Genomic DNA, 21,202 nt, shown 5'->3' with positions numbered 1-21,202 from the left:
CCCCTGCTCAAAGCAGGACCCACCCCACTTCCCTAAATGGCCCCCTCAAGGATTGAACTCACAACCCTGGGTTTAGCAGGCCAATGCTCAAACTACTGAGTTATCCCTCCCCCTAGATACAGAAATGGTTATTGCAGCTCATTCTTTGTTCCAGGTTTGCTTACCAGCAGAACTGGTCAGTAAAAGATACGCGGTTCATTAAATGACTATCAGTAAGCACACAGTTCTAGAATCCTTCCGATACAGACCGGTCAGTAACCTGGAGTTGTCAACCCATGATACTTTTCAAAAGGTTTAGAAACAGTTTGTAATAAAATCAAAAAACTTTATTATTTGAAGATGTTAAATGTACAACACACATTACCAGATCATTCTCAGACTGCGCATGTGTAGGTTTAAAGACTCAGCGTTCATTCTAATCACGTTCATGGGTCCAACTTAACCATACTAATGTAGGTAATAGTAACCAGCAAAGCCACACCAAACACACACTCGTGATAGCCTCTCAAAATACATTTCTGCAAAAAACAGCCTGACTGTTTAAAAGGGATCAGATTAGTAACAATGCAGAATTGATTTTCTTTTGGTCAGACCGTCGTATTACAGCAAAAATGGGTGACAAATGTTTAGTATTAGCACTAGCTGGTGCTGAATCTTTCTGCAGCTGTGCAGCAGATTACTGACCCATGCCAATAAGTTAGAATGAACCCTGAATTCTATAGGTTTGTTGATATTGACCCAAGTTAAACTTCATAAAAGTAACATTACATCTTAAAAACAACTGTGCATGCCACACATCAGTGTCAATTCCATATAAAATCTATGTACTATTCCCATTCTATACACAGATGAAATGAAAAGTGTTAATTCATAGTACCTTACAGTATAACTTCACTGGTGCTACTTTGTGGTCAGTGCTGTATGGCAAATCACACTCTTATACAGTTCATTAAACTATAATAAAAATAAACTTGCAAATTAATAAAGGTCTACACGCCTTTCTTACCTGCTGCAACAAGACAACACACATTTGGTAGGTTTTATTTTAAAATGTTAGCACAATTTTTCCCCTGTCCAGAACATAATATATATATATATATATAAAACTATAACCAAATTCAATAAGAATTTAATGCTTTTACATTTATTAAAGTTTGTATGCTTCAAAACAGGGATCTGCATGTAAGTTCTTTAAGCCTAGAGCAAAAGGTACGCCACATGTTCAACACACGCCTTCTGTTATGACAAAAGGTTGGGATGCAATTGAACATGACTTTTTAAACCATGTACATGTAAACCTATGCACTGCTTGTTTTTTCCCCATAGGATCTGCCATCCTGGCTCAGACTAGTGGTTGAACTAGTTTGCTAGCAAGTCTAACAATGGTCAGCACAAATGCTTCAGAGGAATTATCTGCCCATCAATGAAGATGCAGTTAGTGGTTGGGTTATACCCCGAAACATGAGGATTTATATCCCTTTTAAATGATCTTATCCAATATACCTGTGGATGTAAATGTTCAGCTGTGGATGCAGTTATTCCATCAGCTTTTTATAAAGTCCTGGGAGTAAATATTAACAACTGATAAAAAATGCCACTCTAATTAGCAGAAAAATGAGGTATTTCCTTTGGAGAACACTCTTACTATCCTGTACATACTACTTTTGAACCTCACACTACTCGCAACAATTTATGTGCCTGCTCAATAGGCAAGATATGCTGACAGTGATAGAATACAATCATCATTCTCAGCCCATGGATCATGATGCCAGAAGACTGCAGCTTGCTCCAACTAGAAGCATGTGAATGAACACAACCATTTCTCAGATACTAAGAGCCACCTCGAGAAGTCAAGTTTGGCTCCAGGAAAAATGGGGTCAAAGGTTCTGGGGAACAACTGTGGCAGGCTGCAAGTGGCCAAATGTGGGGAGATTGTCTGGAAACTGAAGAACTCTTGCAGCCATGTGTTCTTGCATTCCTAGCAGAGTGCAGGTGTAGTGACTACTGCACTACAATCTGCGTGAATCAGCTTTCCACTTCCATCGATACACACAAAGCAGAAGTGTCCTTGGAACTGTATAAAGGACAACGATGTGCAAAGCAGCTGTGCATTCTTGTGTGACCATTTCCATCGCCCTCAAGAGACTGAAGCAGAAACTGTGGTGGATTCTTTGCACTTGCCTATTATGGTGGCTCAGAGGAGTCTCATGCTAGCTTGGTCTCACAGGTCAAGAATAACCAACATTTAAGTTGCAAAGTGGCAACTGGCTCCCCCCTCCACCCCAATACATTCCTTTAAATGCATCACCCCGTAAAGAGATAGTATAAATATGAAGCCCTGAGAACAAACTTCTATATAGAACATTTCTATTAAAAATATCAAAGCTTTGTGATGACAAAAATTATAAGTTACATATATATCTATTTAAATAAATAGTTAGCTAGCTTTCAAGAGTCACACATATCAAAAGGTAAGAGATTGTCTCTGTCAACTGAGTGTATAGTAGACCTAGCAGAAGAACAATTATAAGCAGTCAATATTGCAGCAGGTAATCTACCTACCTGGCCCATTTCCTCATTTTTCCTTGGTTTTATCTATCTTCCACTTTTTCCCTTGACCTAGTTCTGATGATGCAATGAGACACTTTGCAATGAAGCCATCACCACTGCTAATCTCTTTGCTAGCTTTAATCGGGACTTCAGACATGCGAGCACACGGCTCAAACCTGCAAATCCTTACTCACACAAGTAATCCCATTGATTTTTAAAAAGTGTCTACTCCCACGACTCTTGTGGTTTTTCAGGTTTGACCCCACAATCCTTTCATTGTTACACTGCCTAGAGACCAGCCCCTGCAAATGAATCCCAGCCTAATAGTCACTGTAGGGCTCTTTAGGCTTTCAGAATTCTAGAAAGCACAGGAGAATTGCCACAACTGCAACCACAACAGACTTAAAAAGCAATAGTAACCTGGTTGGAGTAGCAACCCATCCAGCTCACAGGACGTGCCACTGGACTTCTAAGCTCTAGAGTCACTGGCAGCACACAGCATGTATTAGTGTCAGACATTCATATTAATGAGCTGAATCAACTGATTCAATAAGTGGCATTCTACATTACATTTGAATTGACATTGTTAAGTACATCTTTATTCACTCCTAAATCTTGCTGAAAAAGATTAAATCCATATTATCTTCCACTAATCCCAGATATTGGCCACTGGAAACTTGTGTTTTCAGAAGACAAGCAGTGTTTAAAAATTAAAAAGCCATAGGAATAAACCAAGGCTGGAGGACACTTTATAATGATAACCAGCCTCTCTCCTACACTTATACTGTACAGCTCTAAAATAATGGGGTCTAAAACTGCATATCCTCAAACTTTTTAGGTTTTTTAAAGATGCAGTATTCCTTTAATCATAAGGTTTCTTAAACCATAGTTGCCATATTAGTTTTATTAGGAAAACAGATATACAGGGCATTCCTGTCTGCATTGATTTCACTTTCTCTACTACAATTATGCTGAAAACTATTTTAAAAGATGTATTGAACCTGTTCTGACGTGTCAAGGGGTGCAGTTTTGATTTACTTGTGTCACTTAGATAAGCCTAACATAGAAACAAATACACCCTGTTCAGTAACAGACCCTGATGAAATCATGCAATCTACCTCAAGTCCATTGCCATGGGGATAATGCAGAGGTACACAAGCAGCAGAACTTACACAGTCTAAAAGTGAACCATTCTGCTCCTTGAAAGAGAAGGCTGAAGTATGAAGGATATGTAGATAAAACAGTATGCGAGTTCTTTGTGGAATCTCTGTTTATAAATTACTTTAAAGTGTCTGATCTTACAGCATGGGAAGTTAATGGGAGCTTGGACACGACTTAATGGAAACATGATCAGACCATAAGTTCTTACAGGACATGCTGTTATCACAACTTGTGTCCAATACATTCAGAACCACAGTCTGGAACAATTCTTGTTTAGTAAGGAAATCAGCATAATCACATGATGGTGGTTATACCTAATACCGTCCTGTAGAAACAAGCACTGATTATTTACAAGAACTTGGATGGAAGAGGGAATACCATACATTTCAGTGCCTCAAATGCTTAGAGCTTGAAGTAATAACATCCTCAGGTAGTATTTCAAGGAAACCACTGCAAAAACAGAAAAACTGATCAAACTAACAACTGAAATTCTTTAGCATCAGGAAACTTGTTTAAATATTATTCTTAATATCATATCGATAACCCTTACTCATGTGAGTAGTTGCACTGAAATCAAATAGGATTAATTTGAGTAATGATTGAATTGAAGGTTCTGACTCCATTTTTAAAACCAAAACTGCAATTAAGTTTAGATGATGCCAAGAACAGGTTGAAAGAAAAAAACGGGGGTGCTGAAAATGATTACTTTTGAATTTGGAAATCTGTTTAAGTGCAATAGGCTGTTAATGGGATATTACAAAAGCCAAAAATGAAACTGGGATAGTAGGTAAAGATAAGATCTGAGTGACTGAATTCCCCACCCATCACATTAATTATGTGAAATTGACAACTTCTGTGTCTCAGCTGCATAATATTACAGTTCAGATGCCAAGATCAGGCCAAAACTTGTTGTGTGGTTTAGGTCTGAATCTAAAAGCCTGCAGAAAGATCACTTTAAAAGGTGACCTGCAGAGATATGCAGAATATCCTCTCGTAAAACACATACACACCTTTATGGTGTGTAATGAAAGTTTAAACTGGTTATTTTCTCAGCATACTTTTTACATTAGAAATCCAGGTCTTGTTTACCTTGTCTTTCCTGGCAGACTATATAGACTAGTGGAGGACTTGATTATTACACTGCAGATGCTAAGCAAGTGAAATATGATTGAAAAGGGAAATGATTTTCAGTTCGACTATTTAAAAATTTTGTTAAGACCTGTGTAACTCAATTGCAGCATAAACAGTTGGAAGAAGAGATCTGTGTGTGAGATTCAGCCCTTTGTACTTTAGTTGGCAGGCTGACAAAACTCACAATACACATCTGAGACCTCCAGCGAGTCTTCCAATGAAGACAAGGGAAGACAAGACGTGACATTGCTGATATTTCTAAAGTACAGAACAAATAGGGGAAAATTCCTTATCTGGAAGAGGGCAATCATTTCAAATGTGTTTTAGACAAGCAAGCAAGCAAAAACAGGACACAAAGCTGAATATTTTTGTATGTTTCATTTTGCAGGTGATCTTTCAATTAAAACCCAAGCAAGTTTGTGGCTTTTGGCATTGCAAGCAGAGTTTGAAAAGAAAGATGCTTGCAACACAGAACTCCTTTCCTAAAATATACATTTAGAAATGGAAAACTCCATGGAAACAGGTCACCTTTCAAACTTAAGATCTGTTAAAACAGGACAAACCTCTGAACTGTAGAACTTGAGAACCAAAGTGCTGGAATGGCAAGTTAGGTTTTTGTGAAAGGAGATACTGCATCTTTAATCTTGTTGAGTGAGAGCTGCAAAGGTATGCGTCCTGCATGACTGGAACAACATTAACGCAGCAAATAAATAGGAAAGAGTAATGCTATTTATTAATTAAAGAAATTCCATCTATGAATTATTCTGTTTAAATTAGAATGCAAGACAGACAAGTCTAGATAAAAACATGTTCTCTCAACATTTGGACTTATTTTAAAAAACAAATTCCTAGGTGTCAATTTAAAAAGCATTTTGTATTTTGATATAGACATAAATTAACACTGCAGAGAGATGAACAATATGATTACTATCCTATGATAGTGGTCAGTGACCTTTTGTAAACACTAGCCAGATGCTATAACCACCGGCTAGTAAAACTGCTGTCCTAGACCTTTTGAGCAAGAAGATTGAAACATGAGGCAATATCATCATATTACTTTCTCCGCCAATCAGATGCTCAGTTGTGTTCACAAAGCTTGTTCCTGTATTTGGATATATATTTCATTTTCAACTACCACCTGAAAGCGAAAAAAAACCCAGAGCAAGTCTTCAAACCTCTACCTCTAACACTAAATCCACAAGGCTATTAACTTCAGGATGGCCATAACTACACACACTCTTATTTGAGAGGTGCCTATCCAAACAACAAAAAGATATTTTGCTTCCTCTGCTACCTTCTTCCCTCAGACCTTCCTTCATTTCCCTCCCAGCCCCCAAAAAATTTGTTTCCTCTTTTCAGGAAACATGAAGCTAGAGACAGCAAGAAGTGGCACAGTGGATCGGCATTCCCCTCTACGTGCGGTTCAGCGTCTGGAAGATTCGAGAGATCTGTAGCATGACAGGTCCCGTCTCTGGATCATTCATCCACTGAGTGCTGTTTAAGGGGTTTTCAAGCATATCTTCAAAGGCTGCCGAGAGAAGGAGGTGGCAAAACTCAGTTCATGATGGTTTATTTGGCAAATATTGAGTATTTTGGATGTTTTACAAAATAAAAGGTTAGTTTAAATTGCAGCAGAAATCACGACTTGCTTTGATCACCACAACTTGGTCAGGACAGATCTTGGGATGTGAGCCACCCACACAGAGGCCTTCTCCCCACCCCCAAGCTCCCTGGCAACATAACTCCACTGGAGCAGCGCTGCCAGCAACTCCTCTTGGCTGTGGCTACTGGGGGTGACGAGAAGGAGGTAGTACAAAAGCCAGCTGTGGTACATGCTCTACCTAGGTATTCCTATGGCGCTCTTCACCACAGTACCTCAATGCCTCCAGCAATGAGTTTACTCTCCCAACCCCCTGTGAGATAAGACATTATCCCCATTTTACAGGTGGTGAAACTAAGGCACAGAGGCATGCCCCTAGGTCGCACAGGGAGCCCGTGGTAGAGCCAGGAAGTGAACTATAATCTCCTGAGTCCAGTCAAGCGCCTTGGCCACAAGATGATCCTTCCTTCCTGGAAAAATTCTCTGGGGCTAGAGGGGGAATAATGTGTTATCCCACCAGCAAGCAAGCTCCTTCCTCCACCAGCCTAATCACTGCCCTCTCACCTTGGACTAGACTCAAGGGCATGCATGCTGCCATGGAGACAGTAGACCTCAACTTCCATGGTGTGTGCAGGGGAAGGGTCCCCTCCATTTGCAGATTTTGGAAGGATGACCTAGGCCCAAATGGCTAAAAATAGTTCTCTTTACCTGTGTCAAATAACCCCTCTATCCCAAGATTATTCCACTTATTACTTTTGATTGTTTATTTTAACTTATTTTGCATTTCACTCAGCTTGGATGATGAACAGACAAGTCAGAGCCACTTTGTAGTTCTCATGCACTAGCACATTGCTGCAAAATTTGGGATGCAAACACGGCAGGAAACAAGAACATTTGATTCAGTAGTTTACAGATGCTTGGGACATGGATCTGATAGACATCTAGCTTCCCACTGAGTTAGAATGCTGAAATTTGGAACTCTCCCCCCACCCCCCCACAAACAAACACCACACACAAAACACACAAGTCTGGCCTTTTCAGAAGTCACCTAAAGGTCTGTCTAACAATTTACATAACAGAGTCTGGCAAACTCTGGCATAGAGGTTAATGGTTCAATTTTCCAAAGGTGATAAGCACCCACAGCTCCCAATAAAGTCAACGAGAGCTGTAGGTACTCAACACCTCTGAATGCCAGACTATAAATACTTTCCTAAGGTCACAAAGCAGGTCTCTGGCAGAACTGAGAATAAAATATAGCTCATGCTTCAACCACTAGACCATGCTTCCTCCTCTTTTGGGGAGAGGGAAGAGATTAAAAATATATTGAACTAAAGTAGGACTTGTTATCATTTTTTTCATAACTAGGTATTTTCTAATTCAACGCAAATATTCATGTGAAAATGCATGACACTGGCAATAAGCCAAGGTATCATTAGCTACAGTACGTGCTCTGATGCTCATCCAAGCTTTATACATGTGTACAATGACATTTCATTTTCTATTTTCATATCCTGAGCTGCAGCATGTAACCCTCCCTCTGAAACGAAGATGCCGCTTGTTTAGGAATCAGAGTGGGCAGGTTCTACTCCTGCATTCTTTAAAACCCATGAAACTTCACAGTAAATGTAAATGTTCAAAAGATCCACTGCAAAGGAATTCATATGCAACCTATGTTTTAAAACATGCCTTTAAATAAAAACTCAAGGTAAAACTGAAGGCCAGAGATTAAGCATGTTCACAGATGCAGAAAGGCCCAATATCTTCCTACTAAATATCTCCCTGTGCGGAGTTTCCTCAGAGCAACCCACCAACCACAGATTTACATTTCAGTCTCTTTTGGGCTCATTAGTGATGTGGCTTTCCCAGCCACAGATGCTTTTCGACTAAGAAAACACAGGTGCTCTACAGGGCAAACCTCCAAAAAGGATGAAGCACATGTCCATAACTGTTATTTCAGCCTTGGAAGGCACACACAGAAGTCCTTAGCTGGAAGCTTTCAGTTCAGTTAAACTCAGCCAACCACTGCCCTCTGAGTAATGCGCAGACTTCAGTCTATAATGAACTGTACTACAGCATGCATTCTCTTCCACGTTTTTTGCAGCTAAGGACCCCAGGATACCAAGCAGAGATCTACATTTGGGTGCAATGAGTCTCCTAGATCCACATGGATACTCTAGCCAGCAGCCATGACATTCTAGATGGTTGCAGGTTGATATCATTGCCCTAGAGATTCAGTGTCATATCTGACAGCCCCAGGATTGTTCCCAAGCCCCTGCTGCCCACATGGCATCAGCACTACAAAGCAAGCTGTCAGGCTGCACCCTCCCTCATCTATTCACGTGGCTTTATTTAAACGGAGTATTTTCTGATTGTCAGCAACTGTGGAAGCAATGCTTCTTCATCAGAAGCCAGGACAGTACTTACCTAACAGTGTTTTAGGGTTCGTTAGCCCTAACTGTACCACTGGGTTTTCTAGGATGGCTTGAAAGAGAGGGCTAGTGGTGTCAATTCCCTTATCTAAATCCTCTGGAGATGGTTTTCTGTCTCCCAGCAGCCATTCACACTGTAAAAGTCAGCAGGCATGACAAGTTTATAGTTAGTTCCATTAAAACGCAAGCTTGTGAGACTTCAATCCCGCATATAAATAAGGCACAAGATAGAACATCCCAGACAAAGTTTTGCATGCATGCAATTTGAAAGACTAAACCATGTATCTATTAACACGTTAACTACTATTCACTTAGGTCCTGCTCCAAGTCAACTGCAAGGCTCCCATTACTCCAGCAGGAGCTGGACTAGAGCCTGACACAGCAGTAAAAGCGATTTCTGGCTTTCAAACCCACATGAGGTGACATTCTGTAGATGACACTGGAAATCTACAGCTTGTTCCAGAACCGTCATCCTCCTGCACCAGAACCCTCCAGGTTCCCAAATCCAAAGTTGGAGGGCAGGCTCACTAATCTGACTGTTAGGAGCACATCTCAAAATCCCGGTGTGCTCAACTCAGCCCTTTTTCCTTCAGGAGAGGATCAAATGAGCATTCCTCTGTGTGCGCGTGTGTGTGTTTGTTTGTTGGGGGCGGGGGGTGGCAGGAGGTTCCTTCAGCTGAGAACCTCAAAAAACAATTCCCATGTTCCTGGCCAAAGTTCTCCATCTCAACATTTCCACTCTGCAAGCAGTTCTCTCAACATTGTGCAGGATACTGGCTATTTGCCACTCTCCAGTCCAGAAGTGACTGCTTTCCAGTGGTGTACGTAGCTAGTTTCAAAGATGCACAATATTTAATCATGTTTGCTTCAACTCCAATAACTGCTAGGGCTGGAATATGAAGAGCAAGGCCGTGTAAAATGGGGCGACTTTGAATTAAAAATATGACCAAGCGCCACCCAGTTCAGTGATCAGTTGAGAATTCTTGATCAAATAATCATAGCAGCAATTAGGAATGAAAATAACAGAGGATACTCACAGCTGCGTTTTGCTGGTTGTTGTTTACTCTGAGTGCATCTATCACTTCTTTTTCATCAAAGCCCATCTCCATCAAGGCAATGACAGCCTAAATCAGAAACACACAGCTTATGACACACAGCATGTAGCTTGTCCATGGCAGCTACAACACACACAAGGAATGAATCGCATCCCTTCTTCTGTAGGAAAGCTCTTCCTTCTCCACATATAGCAAAGGAGCAGAAGGCGATGGTCCCGGTTTTAAGAATCCTGACTGGCTTTATTAAGTCAGATTCTCCTCACTCGAGGAGCCAATGGGATTTTCTGTGTGACTGAGAAGAGAATATAGCAGAACATATTCCCTTTTAACTGTTTTATTTCCTAAAAGGCTTTTATTGAGTGCAAACTGTTGGCAGAGATTCAAGAGATTTGGAAGGTCTACCATCAGGCTACAAGTAACCTGTTTCCAATCCAATGGCACAATCAGGCCCTGATCCATGACTGGAGTCCTTAGACACTATTGTAATAAATGCGAATAATAATAAAATAGCAGCAGCCAAATCCTGCTTCTATTAAAATAAGTGTCAAAATCTCACTTATGTCACCAGAAGCAGGATTTGGCTCTAAAAATGCAGGATGGGACATGAAGCCGGAACTCCCATGTCTAACACACATTCCTTCTGTGACCATGAGCAATTCACTCACCTCCATTGCCTCTGTTTTCCCTCCCCCTCATCAGTAAGAGCACTCAGACCTACCTATCTCACTAGCGTATTGTGGGGAAAACTGTTTGCAGAGCTGTTTGAAATAAATAAAATAAAATAAATTAATTGAGATATACCTATCTCCTAGTACTAGAAGGGACACTGAAGGGTCGTTGAGTCCAGCCCCGACTTCGCTAGCAGGACCAAGTACTGATTTTTGCCCCAGATCCTTAAGCGGCCCCCTCAAGGATTGAACTCACAACCCTGGGTTTAGCAGGCCAATGCTCAAACCACTGAGCAATCCCTCCCCCAAGATTAAGAGTACTAAGTATTACTGCACTGTTCCAATGCACAGGTGAAAAAGAAATGACTGAATGATCCCTCATTATTAATATTGTTCCCCGTCAATATCCTTGGGACTTGGAGGGGGAACTGATTCCTCTCACTAGAAGCCTCTCTCTTTGCTGGTAATTTGGCAGCAGTCTCCACCCTTGCACTTCCTACTTACACAGAACATCTGGACAAACGCAGCAGCACCAGTGTAAAATTATATATAAGGAAATGCAGCCCCACCATGCAAGAGGTGAATTTCCCCATACCTAGCTCCTACACATCCAGGGCTGGCTCCAGGCACCAGCTCAGCAAGCAGGTGCTTGGGGCGGCCAAGGGGAAGGGGTACCAGGTCGGGCTCTTTGGCGGCAATTCAGTCATGGGTCCCTTGGTCCCTCAGAGGGAAGGACCTGCTGCCAAATTGCCGCCGAAGAAGAAAGCAGTGCGGTGGAGCTGCCACCAATCACGATCATGGCTTTTGTTTGTTTTTTTGCCGCTTGGTGCCGCAAAAACCCTGAAGCTGGCCCTGTACACATCAAACAAGCGCTGGAAGAACTAGTTATTTTGTCTTTCTTGCTCTTCTCTGGTCACACCCCTTAGTTGCTTGTACCAGGACGTGTTAATGTCAGAATGCCTTCTTTTTAAATGAGGTTTTCACAGTGCTAGTTCAGTTATGGTACATGTACCATTAGCAGGCTGTGGCACTAATTTTAGATTGGGCAATGTGGCATTTAGGAGAGGCTTGTGATGGGTCAGAAGCCAGGATAGAGACTCTTTTAAGAAATTGGTTAAAGTCTAAACCACATGTCAAATGGGACGGTTTGCTTTAACTCTCACATCCAGTTTTGAAAGTAACTTGTTTTGTACTGAAGGACAGAAGTTACTTGCTTTGAATCAACTTACTTCCATTCCCCCTTTACCACTATGCATTTGCAAGGTTAGATTCTGCTCTCAGTTACACAGGGACAAATCAGGTTGACCTCAGTGAGTTCCAGCTATGTAACTAAGCAGCACTTGGTTGTAGCCCACAGTTTCCTTCAGGTTCAACAAAAGTCTTGGAATAAGGACAAGGAAGGGTGCTGTCTGCATCAGTCATTTCTAATACCCCACCATACTCCTCTTCAGATAATTTGGTTTTCATTTCTGTATCTAGAGATGGGATAGTTTTATTCCTGTTTCCTATTTGTATGCAACTCAGAAAAGTAGAAAGGTACTTATACAGATTGGGAACCATTATCTTAGGAAACCCAACCACCAGCTAGTCTGCCCTAGGCAAAAGGAACCCAGGATTCTATCCTAAGGGTAAAAACCTGGATCCACCCGGGGAAAACTCCCATTAACTTCAGTGAGGCCAGGATTTCACTCTTGTGGTTAAGGACTTCCTTTACTAACTGTTCCTACAAAGCTAAATACTCCAGATGTTATGGTGCTACACAAATGATTCCTAAACACTGATCTGGAACTAGTCCACTTTTCATCACTACATTATTTCATTGCAATGTAGGCAAATTGAGATTTCATATACAGGTGACCTTCCTCATGCACAGAAAGAAAATAATTTACAAACAGACAAATTGGATCCAGGTTATTTAGTGACTAGGACATTAAATGGTGCGCACAGTTGAAATATATATTGGAAGATGACAAGTGTATTTAGCTTGGTCTTTTTAAGAAGGTTAATTGCTTGTAATATTCATGATTTAGATTAGACTACTAAACAGCGGAATGAAAAAGGTAAGAAACGAGCAGGCAGAATCTGAAATATATTGTGGAATATTAGAGAAGAGGCAAGACCCAAAGGAACAACTGCAGATTTAAAGGGAAGCAGGAAGTAGAGTTTGTAAGCCAAATTCTGTTCTTAACTATGCTGGTATAAATCTAGAGTTCACTGAAGTTACTCTGAATTTTCACTGGTGCAACAGAAATGCAGCCATGCAAGTTATGACAACACAGCCATGATGTGGTATGGAGCCAGATAACTGGCATGCTGGGGACGGGAGACAGGATTTTAAAACTTGTACTTCATGCTCCATATCCAAGGCTTGTGGTTTTCTGGCAATAAAACACATGCTGTCACGTGCAATTGCGAGTTCTAGTAATTAGATTTAGTCCTGGTGCGCAGTAAATATTTAGAACTGTGTATCTGAAATTTTTAAAAGGTCTTTTTCAGATGTAAGTAATTTTACTCATGTCTTAACATTAGCTATTAAACTGTTGATGGATCCTGTCAAAGCCTCAGGAAACCTTTAGTGGTAAAAACAGATTATCTTGAATTCTAAACAGCACCTCCTGGTGAGTTTAAGGGAAACAATCACAAGTTTTTCTGAACAGGGATAAATTTTCTATGCATGATATTTATAAAAATTCAGATAAACAACTTGGAGATGTTTCACCGTCACTTCTGCAAACTCTTCAAGATTCAGTTTAAACGCTCTTTTGTACTCTTCTACGGTAAGAGTCCTCAGGGCACCATAAGTAATATCCTATGGTGCTTCTTCACCAATACACACAACTACATTATTTCCTTTGGCTTTAGTGGTGGGAACAAATCATGATTACAAACGGCTACAACAAGAGATTAGCCCCAACACTGGGGCAAACCTAACAACACTGGTAATTTACATGCACCTGTGTTAAAGACTGTAGTGTATAGGTACTGGATGGTATCCTTTTAAATATTTTAAGAGTCCTCTAATGGTCCTTAATATCGTCTGTGTTTAAAAGCCTCCAGAACCCTCCTAGAGCAGCAGTGTATATAGGTATCCACACCTGACATTTTGCATATAGTTAGTAAACATGGAGTCCACTGTGTCCCCATGGTTTCCTTCATATTATATTTGTTGGGTAAACAGTAAAAGACAGACAAGACATACTCGTGGGTCAGGACGAAATTCTCTTTTCCTGCGGATCTTCTTGAATATTTCCGTCAGCTCATCCTTGGGCTCTTCCCCACCAGCTTCCAAAGTAGGACCAGCAATTGCTCCAGCAGAGGAAGCACCCACTTCAGAGGCAGCTTCTAATGAGGTTTGACCTGGAAGCGGTGCATCAACCGTGGGATCATCTGCGTGTTCTATCAACCATTCCATGGCCTGCGTCACTGACATACTGAGACACAAAGTTAATGGAAACCATTATGGGGAGTCAGCAAAGCTCAACAGATATGTTCTACTCTGCAGTTCAGAGCAAGCCTCCGAGCCCAGCTAGACAGACTACAACTAGCTTAACAGTGTGGACACCTTGGCTCCAGTAGAGACACTGGCTAGCCACCTGAGCTCAGACCAGAGGGATCAGTTGGGCTTGAGAGCTGGAGCGGCAACATCTACACTCAAGCCAATGGAGTCTGAGAGGCTTACTCCCAAGCTGCAGGGCGGACAGACTCAGTGAGTAAATCATCATCCCACACAGGTTTGGCTTTTGTTCCGAGGACTTTCAGCATCACCAGCTAGTTTGTATCAAGATGTTCCTGAAATACCACCGACACCACAAACTGGTTTTTCCTGAGCTAATAGTGAAAGGAGAGGTGAGGTGAGGTGGAGATAGAGGAAAGCCAGGGTTCAAGATGAGTTGAAGCAGCAAACTAGCATTTTTAAACATGCTTCTGCTTCCATTTCAACATAGAAAGTCACTCTTCCCCTTACAGGTCAGAAGAAACACTCCCTTTGCAATTAACAACGTGATGTCTGCCCAAGTTTCCACAGAACCTGAAACCAGAGCCCAGAGAGGTGAACTGCCTCATTCATCTCTATTGAGCATTAATTGATACCCAGTGACTATAATTTAAAATTTCAACACTGGGAACTGTTTCCCTGTCAATCAAAGCATGCAAATAAGGAGAGGAGCAAGCACATCACAACTTACACAATTTACCGTGAATGACAGCTCATTTTGGTACCAGGAGTGGATGGTGCTTGGATGAGCACCCCCCCCCCCCCCCCCCCACACCCACTTATCCCTGGAGCCCAAAAGAGCATCTGATCCCCACCAAGCAGAGCCTATGAGCTTTTGCACTCCACTGAAAAGGAGCCAAGCCCAAGGAGATCACTGTGACACCAGATGGGGTGCCAGTTAACAGATGATATCACAGAGAAGGTCAACTCAACTCTGCCCATAAGAGCCAGCAACCCCTCCCCCCCCCCACACCCACTTATCCCTGGAGCCCAAAAGAGCATCTGATCCCCACCAAGCAGAGCCTATGAGCTTTTGCACTCCACTGAAAAGGAGCCAAGCCCAAGGAGATCACTGTGATCATATTCTGAACCTTGGCATAATCTGCTGTGTCTCATGTCATTTTGGTATCTGAAGTAGGTGAAGCTTGAGATAATACCACTCTCCCATTTGTGCCCTGGGGAAAGCAGAGAAAGGAAAAATCCAGAGATGGGATTGGCATAATCACACAAGCAATTTTATAACCAAAGAAGAAAGGAACAGCCCTTGATATCACTGTTTGGATGTGGGGACAGAAATGAATAATTTAAAATGGTTTTAGAAGTCAGCATGAAATGTTTCTTCTGCAGTTTAAGGATTGGGTGTGTTTTTTTCCTCTCTTTTTTTTTTTTTTTTAAACTGAGTGTGAGAATTTAATACTCATGAATGATGCCAAATACAGAGACCCCCGTTTGTCCTCAGAACAAGTCCAGCACAGTCAGCAGCAGAGTAAGGTTCTCTCACTTGACACCCACTTCCCACCCATATGGACTTCTACCCTGAGCAGGGTTGTTCCCTATGCTAGTGCTTTGTCCCGTCTTGGATTAGGTGTTCCAAGAGGCGGTTTAGACCAAATGCATTATTAGCCAAATAAAAACGTGCACCAGTTATCTCAGTAATTAGCAATCCTGTACACTGAGGGCTGCGTATACTCACTGGTTTAACTGAAGGGCTTTGACAGCTCGGCTCTCTGGAAACCCCATTTCTGTAAGCTGGCGCAGGGCTATTTCATCCACTCTGTCTTCCTCGTCCTCATCCAACATGGCTACAGACAAAACACAGATTCAGGTAAGGATTTCAAGCAAAAGTCCCTGCTCCATCTGAAAAAATGTGTGCTAAATCTGAATCCTTAGTCTTCCGTTTCCCACACTAACAAGTCAGAAAGTGAGAGCAAAACCTATTAATTTTTCTAGTTCAACCCGTTAGCTCAGCTAACGTTGGATTGTTCCCAGGGCTTTGTCAAGAACAGTGTTCAATGTCTCAAATGGTTGGGAGTGGGTTTCCTCAGTACCCTTAATGTTCTCTTCCACTCGGGACTGAGCTTTCAAGCATTTAGACACGAGCAGTCCTTACGCAAAAAAGCATTGCTGCTGACTTCTATGAGACACATTTGAAAGAGAGAGAGAGAGAGAGATGTGGTGGGATCAGGCCCTAATAAATCCCAGAGTCAGGAAGTTTTCCATTATATTCACCCTACATTTTCCCTTTTCTCCATTTAATCCTAACTCTTAGGGTAGGTCTACACTAAAAAAAAAAGTGTGTTCTTAATGTAGGTTAAAATAGCCCTGAAGACATGGCAATTTAGGTTAGCAGTTTGAATTCAACCCTATGGTCCTCTATAGCCTTTACCTCTAGCTGCTAACCCAAGTTAAAGATAAGTTACCGAGTCTCCACTGCTATTTAACCCCCGTAAACTAACACAGGTGAGCCAACTGGAGTTAAGAACACACTTTTGTTTTGTTTTTTTGCAGTGTAGACATACCCATTTAGTGTCCTACACCCTAAACCATTCCTCACCTTCCCTAGAGCTTCAGTTTGAGTGAAGTTTTCCAGTAGTTATACTGTACTAGGCATAATTTCACATTTACATGGTACCTCTCATCCCAAAGTGCTTTTCAAACAAAAAGCAATACACAAGGGATGAAATCCTCCCCAGTTCAATTCAGTGAGAATTCTGTGGAGCTACTTGCAGCAGGGGGAGGTTCCCAGAGATGGGTCTGACCCGGTCCCTGCAAGGGAAGAGGAAATCCCGTCCCTCCCCAGCATCTGGAGACCAGCGCATGGTAAGAGGGTCCAGGCCTGCCCCTCCCCTACACTAGCCAGATTTCATGGGCGAGATCAGATTTCACAGTCCATGACACGTTTTTCACAGCCATGAATTTGCTGGGCCTTAAGTATAGGACAGGAATATTTTTAAAAATAAGACATCAAATTGAGACTGATTAGTAAGAGGGAAGATTGTTACCTACTGAATATTCAACAGCACTTCCTTCCTCTGCACCTGAGTATTCCTCAGAAGAGTCCCACTGATGTATTGACCCATCCCACCTCTGCTCAGCTTGGGAGATATGACGGAATCACAGCACAAGGTGGGTATGGCTACAAGCATTTTGTAAGAGGATGAATAAACATTTTGGGTACTTCTTGACAAGACTTAGTCAAAACATAGCTCCACAAAACACATTGAGGACATGTTCTTACCATTTGCCTTCTTAAATAGTTCAACTGCATCTGGGTTCAGTGCTAGCAATTTCTGTGCAACTTCTATAAGTGAAACTAAGATCTTCCGAAGCTCTGTCTGGAACTGCAAGAAAGAAAACTGTCAAAACATTTAGATAGGAAGCTACCAATAGCCATTGTCACTTAATACATCTATTGTTAGAGTCTGTATGCTATGCCCTTGCCCCCTGTAGAGAAAGTTGCTTTATTATGGCTTTGCTGTCACTGTGTTTAGCCTATCAAAAATAGGTTGGCATGTTTCCCATGAAGTGCTATATAGAGCAAAAATTGCCATGCAGGAAGGGTTGTTTATTTCTTCCATTGCTTTTGTCCCATAAGAAAATGACACTAGCTGAGAAAACTTATTTCTTAACGGAAACAGTGGCCCAACTCTGTAAGGAGCTTTGTGTGGGCAGACAGAAGTCAGTGGGCCTCTGGTCAGATGCTGTGGAGTTCCTTTTAGGACTGGGGACCCCTGTTTCTATAAAGGGATGAGCTTTCCTGGCTAGTGTCATTTTCTTCCTACGACCAGCTTCTTCTGAGACTTGTCACACCGATGTGTCACGGCTTCACTTCTTTCATCTGGAAACATTTTTAGTGTATCCCATATACAACAGGGCAAGCTGCTCACTAAACATGTTAAGTTTTCCATACTTCATTTTAATTAATAGTAAGTACTAGGGACATTTGACTTTTCTCTCTCTTTTTTTTTTTAAATAGTCAATAAATAAAATCTTGAAAAATGAATAGCACGTACTCTGCACATAGGGCTTTGCTACTTCATGCACATGGCAGTATCAAACCTCAAGAAGCAAATCACACTGAAGAAGCTGAACACACATTGAACACAAACTCACAAGTTCCTTTAGCATTTTGAAAGCTGCACAGTGCTGGGGCATTTTTAAACTTTGAAAATAGAGACGAGAGGAAAACTAACTGCCTCAAACTCCACGTATAATCAAAAGTTTTATGCAAACAAAATGCAGTCACTTTATAAACTATTTATAAATGGAACCTTAACATAATACACTTCTACCTCGATAGAATGCTCTCCTCATGAGCCAAAAAAATCTTACTACATTATAGATGAAACTTATATCGAACTTGCTTTGATCCACTGGAGTGCGCAGCCCCCCCTCCCCCCCCGGAGCGCTGCTTTATCGCATTATATCTGAATTCATGTTATACCAGGTCGCGTTATATCAAGGTAGAGGTGATCATTTATTAACCCTTTAAGTATGTTAGGTATTATAAGCATATCAGCATGAGACATTATAGATGGTTATAAGCAAACTACTGACCTTTTAGACTAACATTCGATTAACCCATTTATTAAAACTTCTATTAAGTATTCATTAATCCTTTACAAATAGAACCTTAATGTAACCCAGAATGCAGTAGAAACTTAGAATTAAAAAAGTTTATTTTCTGCGGGGAACAGTTTATAATCACACTGGTCTTTTAATTAAGATTTTTATTAGAACCATGTAGGTAGCTACTAAGACAAAAGATCAGGTACGATTTTTTTTTAAATTCCTTTGGTGAAAAACATGGAACAAAACGGGTAAATATTTTATACAGGCATAGGGCAGTTTCACTATTATGACCATGTATAAGAGAATACCTTAAAATCAGGGAATGAAGATCATACTTTTCTTTAAAAACAAAAAAAATCAACCACCACATTCCCCTGCAATATTTCCAACCAAACTTTGCACTGCTGTGCTAGTGCATTAGAATCTGAAAGGGCCTAGACTTTATCATTCAGTGAGAAATGCAAAAAGTAAAACATAGCATAAACAGGGAAAACCTTAATTTGATTCTTAAAGTTCAGTTTTAATTTACCTGTGCTACTGGTATATTAAGCACGCCCCCTGGTATTATTTTTAACCTGAGACACGGACCATACATTTTCACCTATTTCAAAAGAAATAAGCAATAGGCCCAAGTTTCAGTGAAGTCTTCAAGACAAGATTAACTAACCTCTGGGTGTGGCAGAGAAGGGTTAAATCAGGGAGGAAATCTAGATTTGGCATGTGAATTAAATGAGATAAAAAGCCCCATACTTACATCCCTCATGTTGTGGTGGGCCACAGTGCGATCTACATTGCGAGAGGGCAGATTTGCTGTAGCTTTGAGAATAGCATCCTTATCGGGAGCTTTCTGTTCCTGCTTCCTCTAACCAAGAAAAGGAAGGATGGTCAGATTTTGTAATTTATTATCCACTGAAACACAATAATAAAAATTATGCTATAGCCAATTGATTTCATATTCTTTTGTAGGCAAGCAAGTGATGTAAAGTAACTTGTGACTAAGGGAACTGACTAGCAGTGCAATTGGTTAATTGCACTAATACTTTGTAATCACAGGGCCAAATCAGACCTGCTGTGTCACTATGAAATCAGACCTGCTGTGTCACGTTTATTTTTCATAAAAATAAATCAGTTTTCCCACATGCTTCACAAGGCCACATAGTGCTTTTCACTTAACTATCACCATTTTGCAGATGGGGAAATTGAGGCACAGGGGGAACTGGCTCATCAAAAGGTACACAGTGGCGGGAAACAGAATCCAGGAATCTTCATTCCCAATCCCATGCTCTAACCACTACATGTTTGTAACATTATCCGATTAAAATACACCCGTATAGATCATTGTTGCAACCACTGTCATGTATTTGCAGAAAATCTTGTACAAAGGTTGTCAAGTGAGGCATCTATGAAAAGGTTATGATTTGCTGGTTACAGTTATGCTATCTGGCTGCATGTATCATTTTGGTATTTGAAGTTACAATTATTGTGTCTATACTTGGATTTGAAGTATTTGCTCCTGCAGTAACGCCCACAAGGTAGCTAGCCAGCACATATTGGAGGAACTATTGAAATTGAGTGGCCCACCAAAAGAACATTTAACTGACCCTGGACCATGGGAGATGACCATCTACATTTAATACAATTTCCTGCTGCGACTAGGTGAAATGCATGGACACGGAACTTGCCCATGTGACTCCAAACTCCATTCTGTTACTGTAATTTTCTACACTAAGAACAAGGGGATGCCCTCCACATGGCAAAAGCTATAAAAGGCCCTGGTAACATCTCCATCTGGTCTTCAATCCTGCTTCTTACCTCTGGAGGAACTTTGCTATAAACTGAAGCTCTGAACAAAGGACTGAGTGACCCATCCAAGCTGTAGATATATTCCAGAGACTTGACTTAAGCCAGCAGTTTATTCCATCACTGCTACAAGCCTGAACCAATAACTTTGCAATTACTGTATGTATTTGATTATTTTAACCAATTTTAACTCTCATCTTTCTTTCTATTTATAAATAAACCTTTAGATTTTTAATTCTCAGGGACTGGCATCAGCATGATTTTTGGGTAAGATCTATATATTGACCTGGGCATGTGGCTGGTCCTTTGGGATCAGAAGAACCTTTCATTTGATGAGACCGGTTGTAAAGAACCACTTGTCTCTGAATCCAGTGTTTTTGGTGGTGATATAAGAACTGGAATGCCCAAGGAAACTGCTTTAATGAGTTCTTGTTAACCAGTGTGGTGAAACAGGAGTTTACTTTTGTGGCTGGTTTGGTATAGCTTATGAAAGAATCACCACCAGATTTGGGTTATATTTGCCCTATTTCTCAGCAGTTTGTTCTGAATTTGGCATCCTCAGTTGTGGCCCACTGAGGCATAGCTACAGTGGTGTAGTTGGCAGGATAGGCTAACTCAGTGGCATCCCAGCATATCAGGTGACACCCCAAAGGGCTCAAACCCATCACACTGTTCCTTCCCGTAGAGCACGCTCTTCAAACGTATCTGTCTTGTGTTCAAAATTAGTAGGGAGATATGCATTG

At 41.2% G+C, this 21,202-nt stretch overlaps 1 protein-coding gene across 1 annotated transcript in view; it reads right to left on the bottom strand.

The window, feature by feature from the left end:
* Positions 1–304: 304 nt before the first annotated feature.
* The window catches only part of UBAC1 (UBA domain containing 1), a 33,296-nt gene continuing 12,398 nt past the window's right edge, over positions 305–21,202 (bottom strand). Inside the window, exons 4-10 of the mRNA XM_032767483.2 lie at positions 19,414–19,521; positions 17,326–17,428; positions 15,781–15,889; positions 13,794–14,025; positions 9,909–9,995; positions 8,867–9,005; positions 305–6,370 (exon numbers count right to left, since the gene is read on the bottom strand). Coding sequence (XP_032623374.1) covers positions 6,255–6,370; positions 8,867–9,005; positions 9,909–9,995; positions 13,794–14,025; positions 15,781–15,889; positions 17,326–17,428; positions 19,414–19,521 — 894 coding nt within the window. The 3' untranslated portion in view covers positions 305–6,254. The remainder of the gene's footprint in view (positions 6,371–8,866; positions 9,006–9,908; positions 9,996–13,793; positions 14,026–15,780; positions 15,890–17,325; positions 17,429–19,413; positions 19,522–21,202) is intronic.

The sequence above is a fragment of the Chelonoidis abingdonii genome, chromosome 24 (genome assembly GCF_003597395.2).
Source record: "Chelonoidis abingdonii isolate Lonesome George chromosome 24, CheloAbing_2.0, whole genome shotgun sequence".
In the NCBI taxonomy this organism is placed as follows: Eukaryota; Metazoa; Chordata; order Testudines; family Testudinidae; genus Chelonoidis; species Chelonoidis abingdonii.
This window is presented reverse-complemented; position numbering and strand designations above follow the sequence as displayed.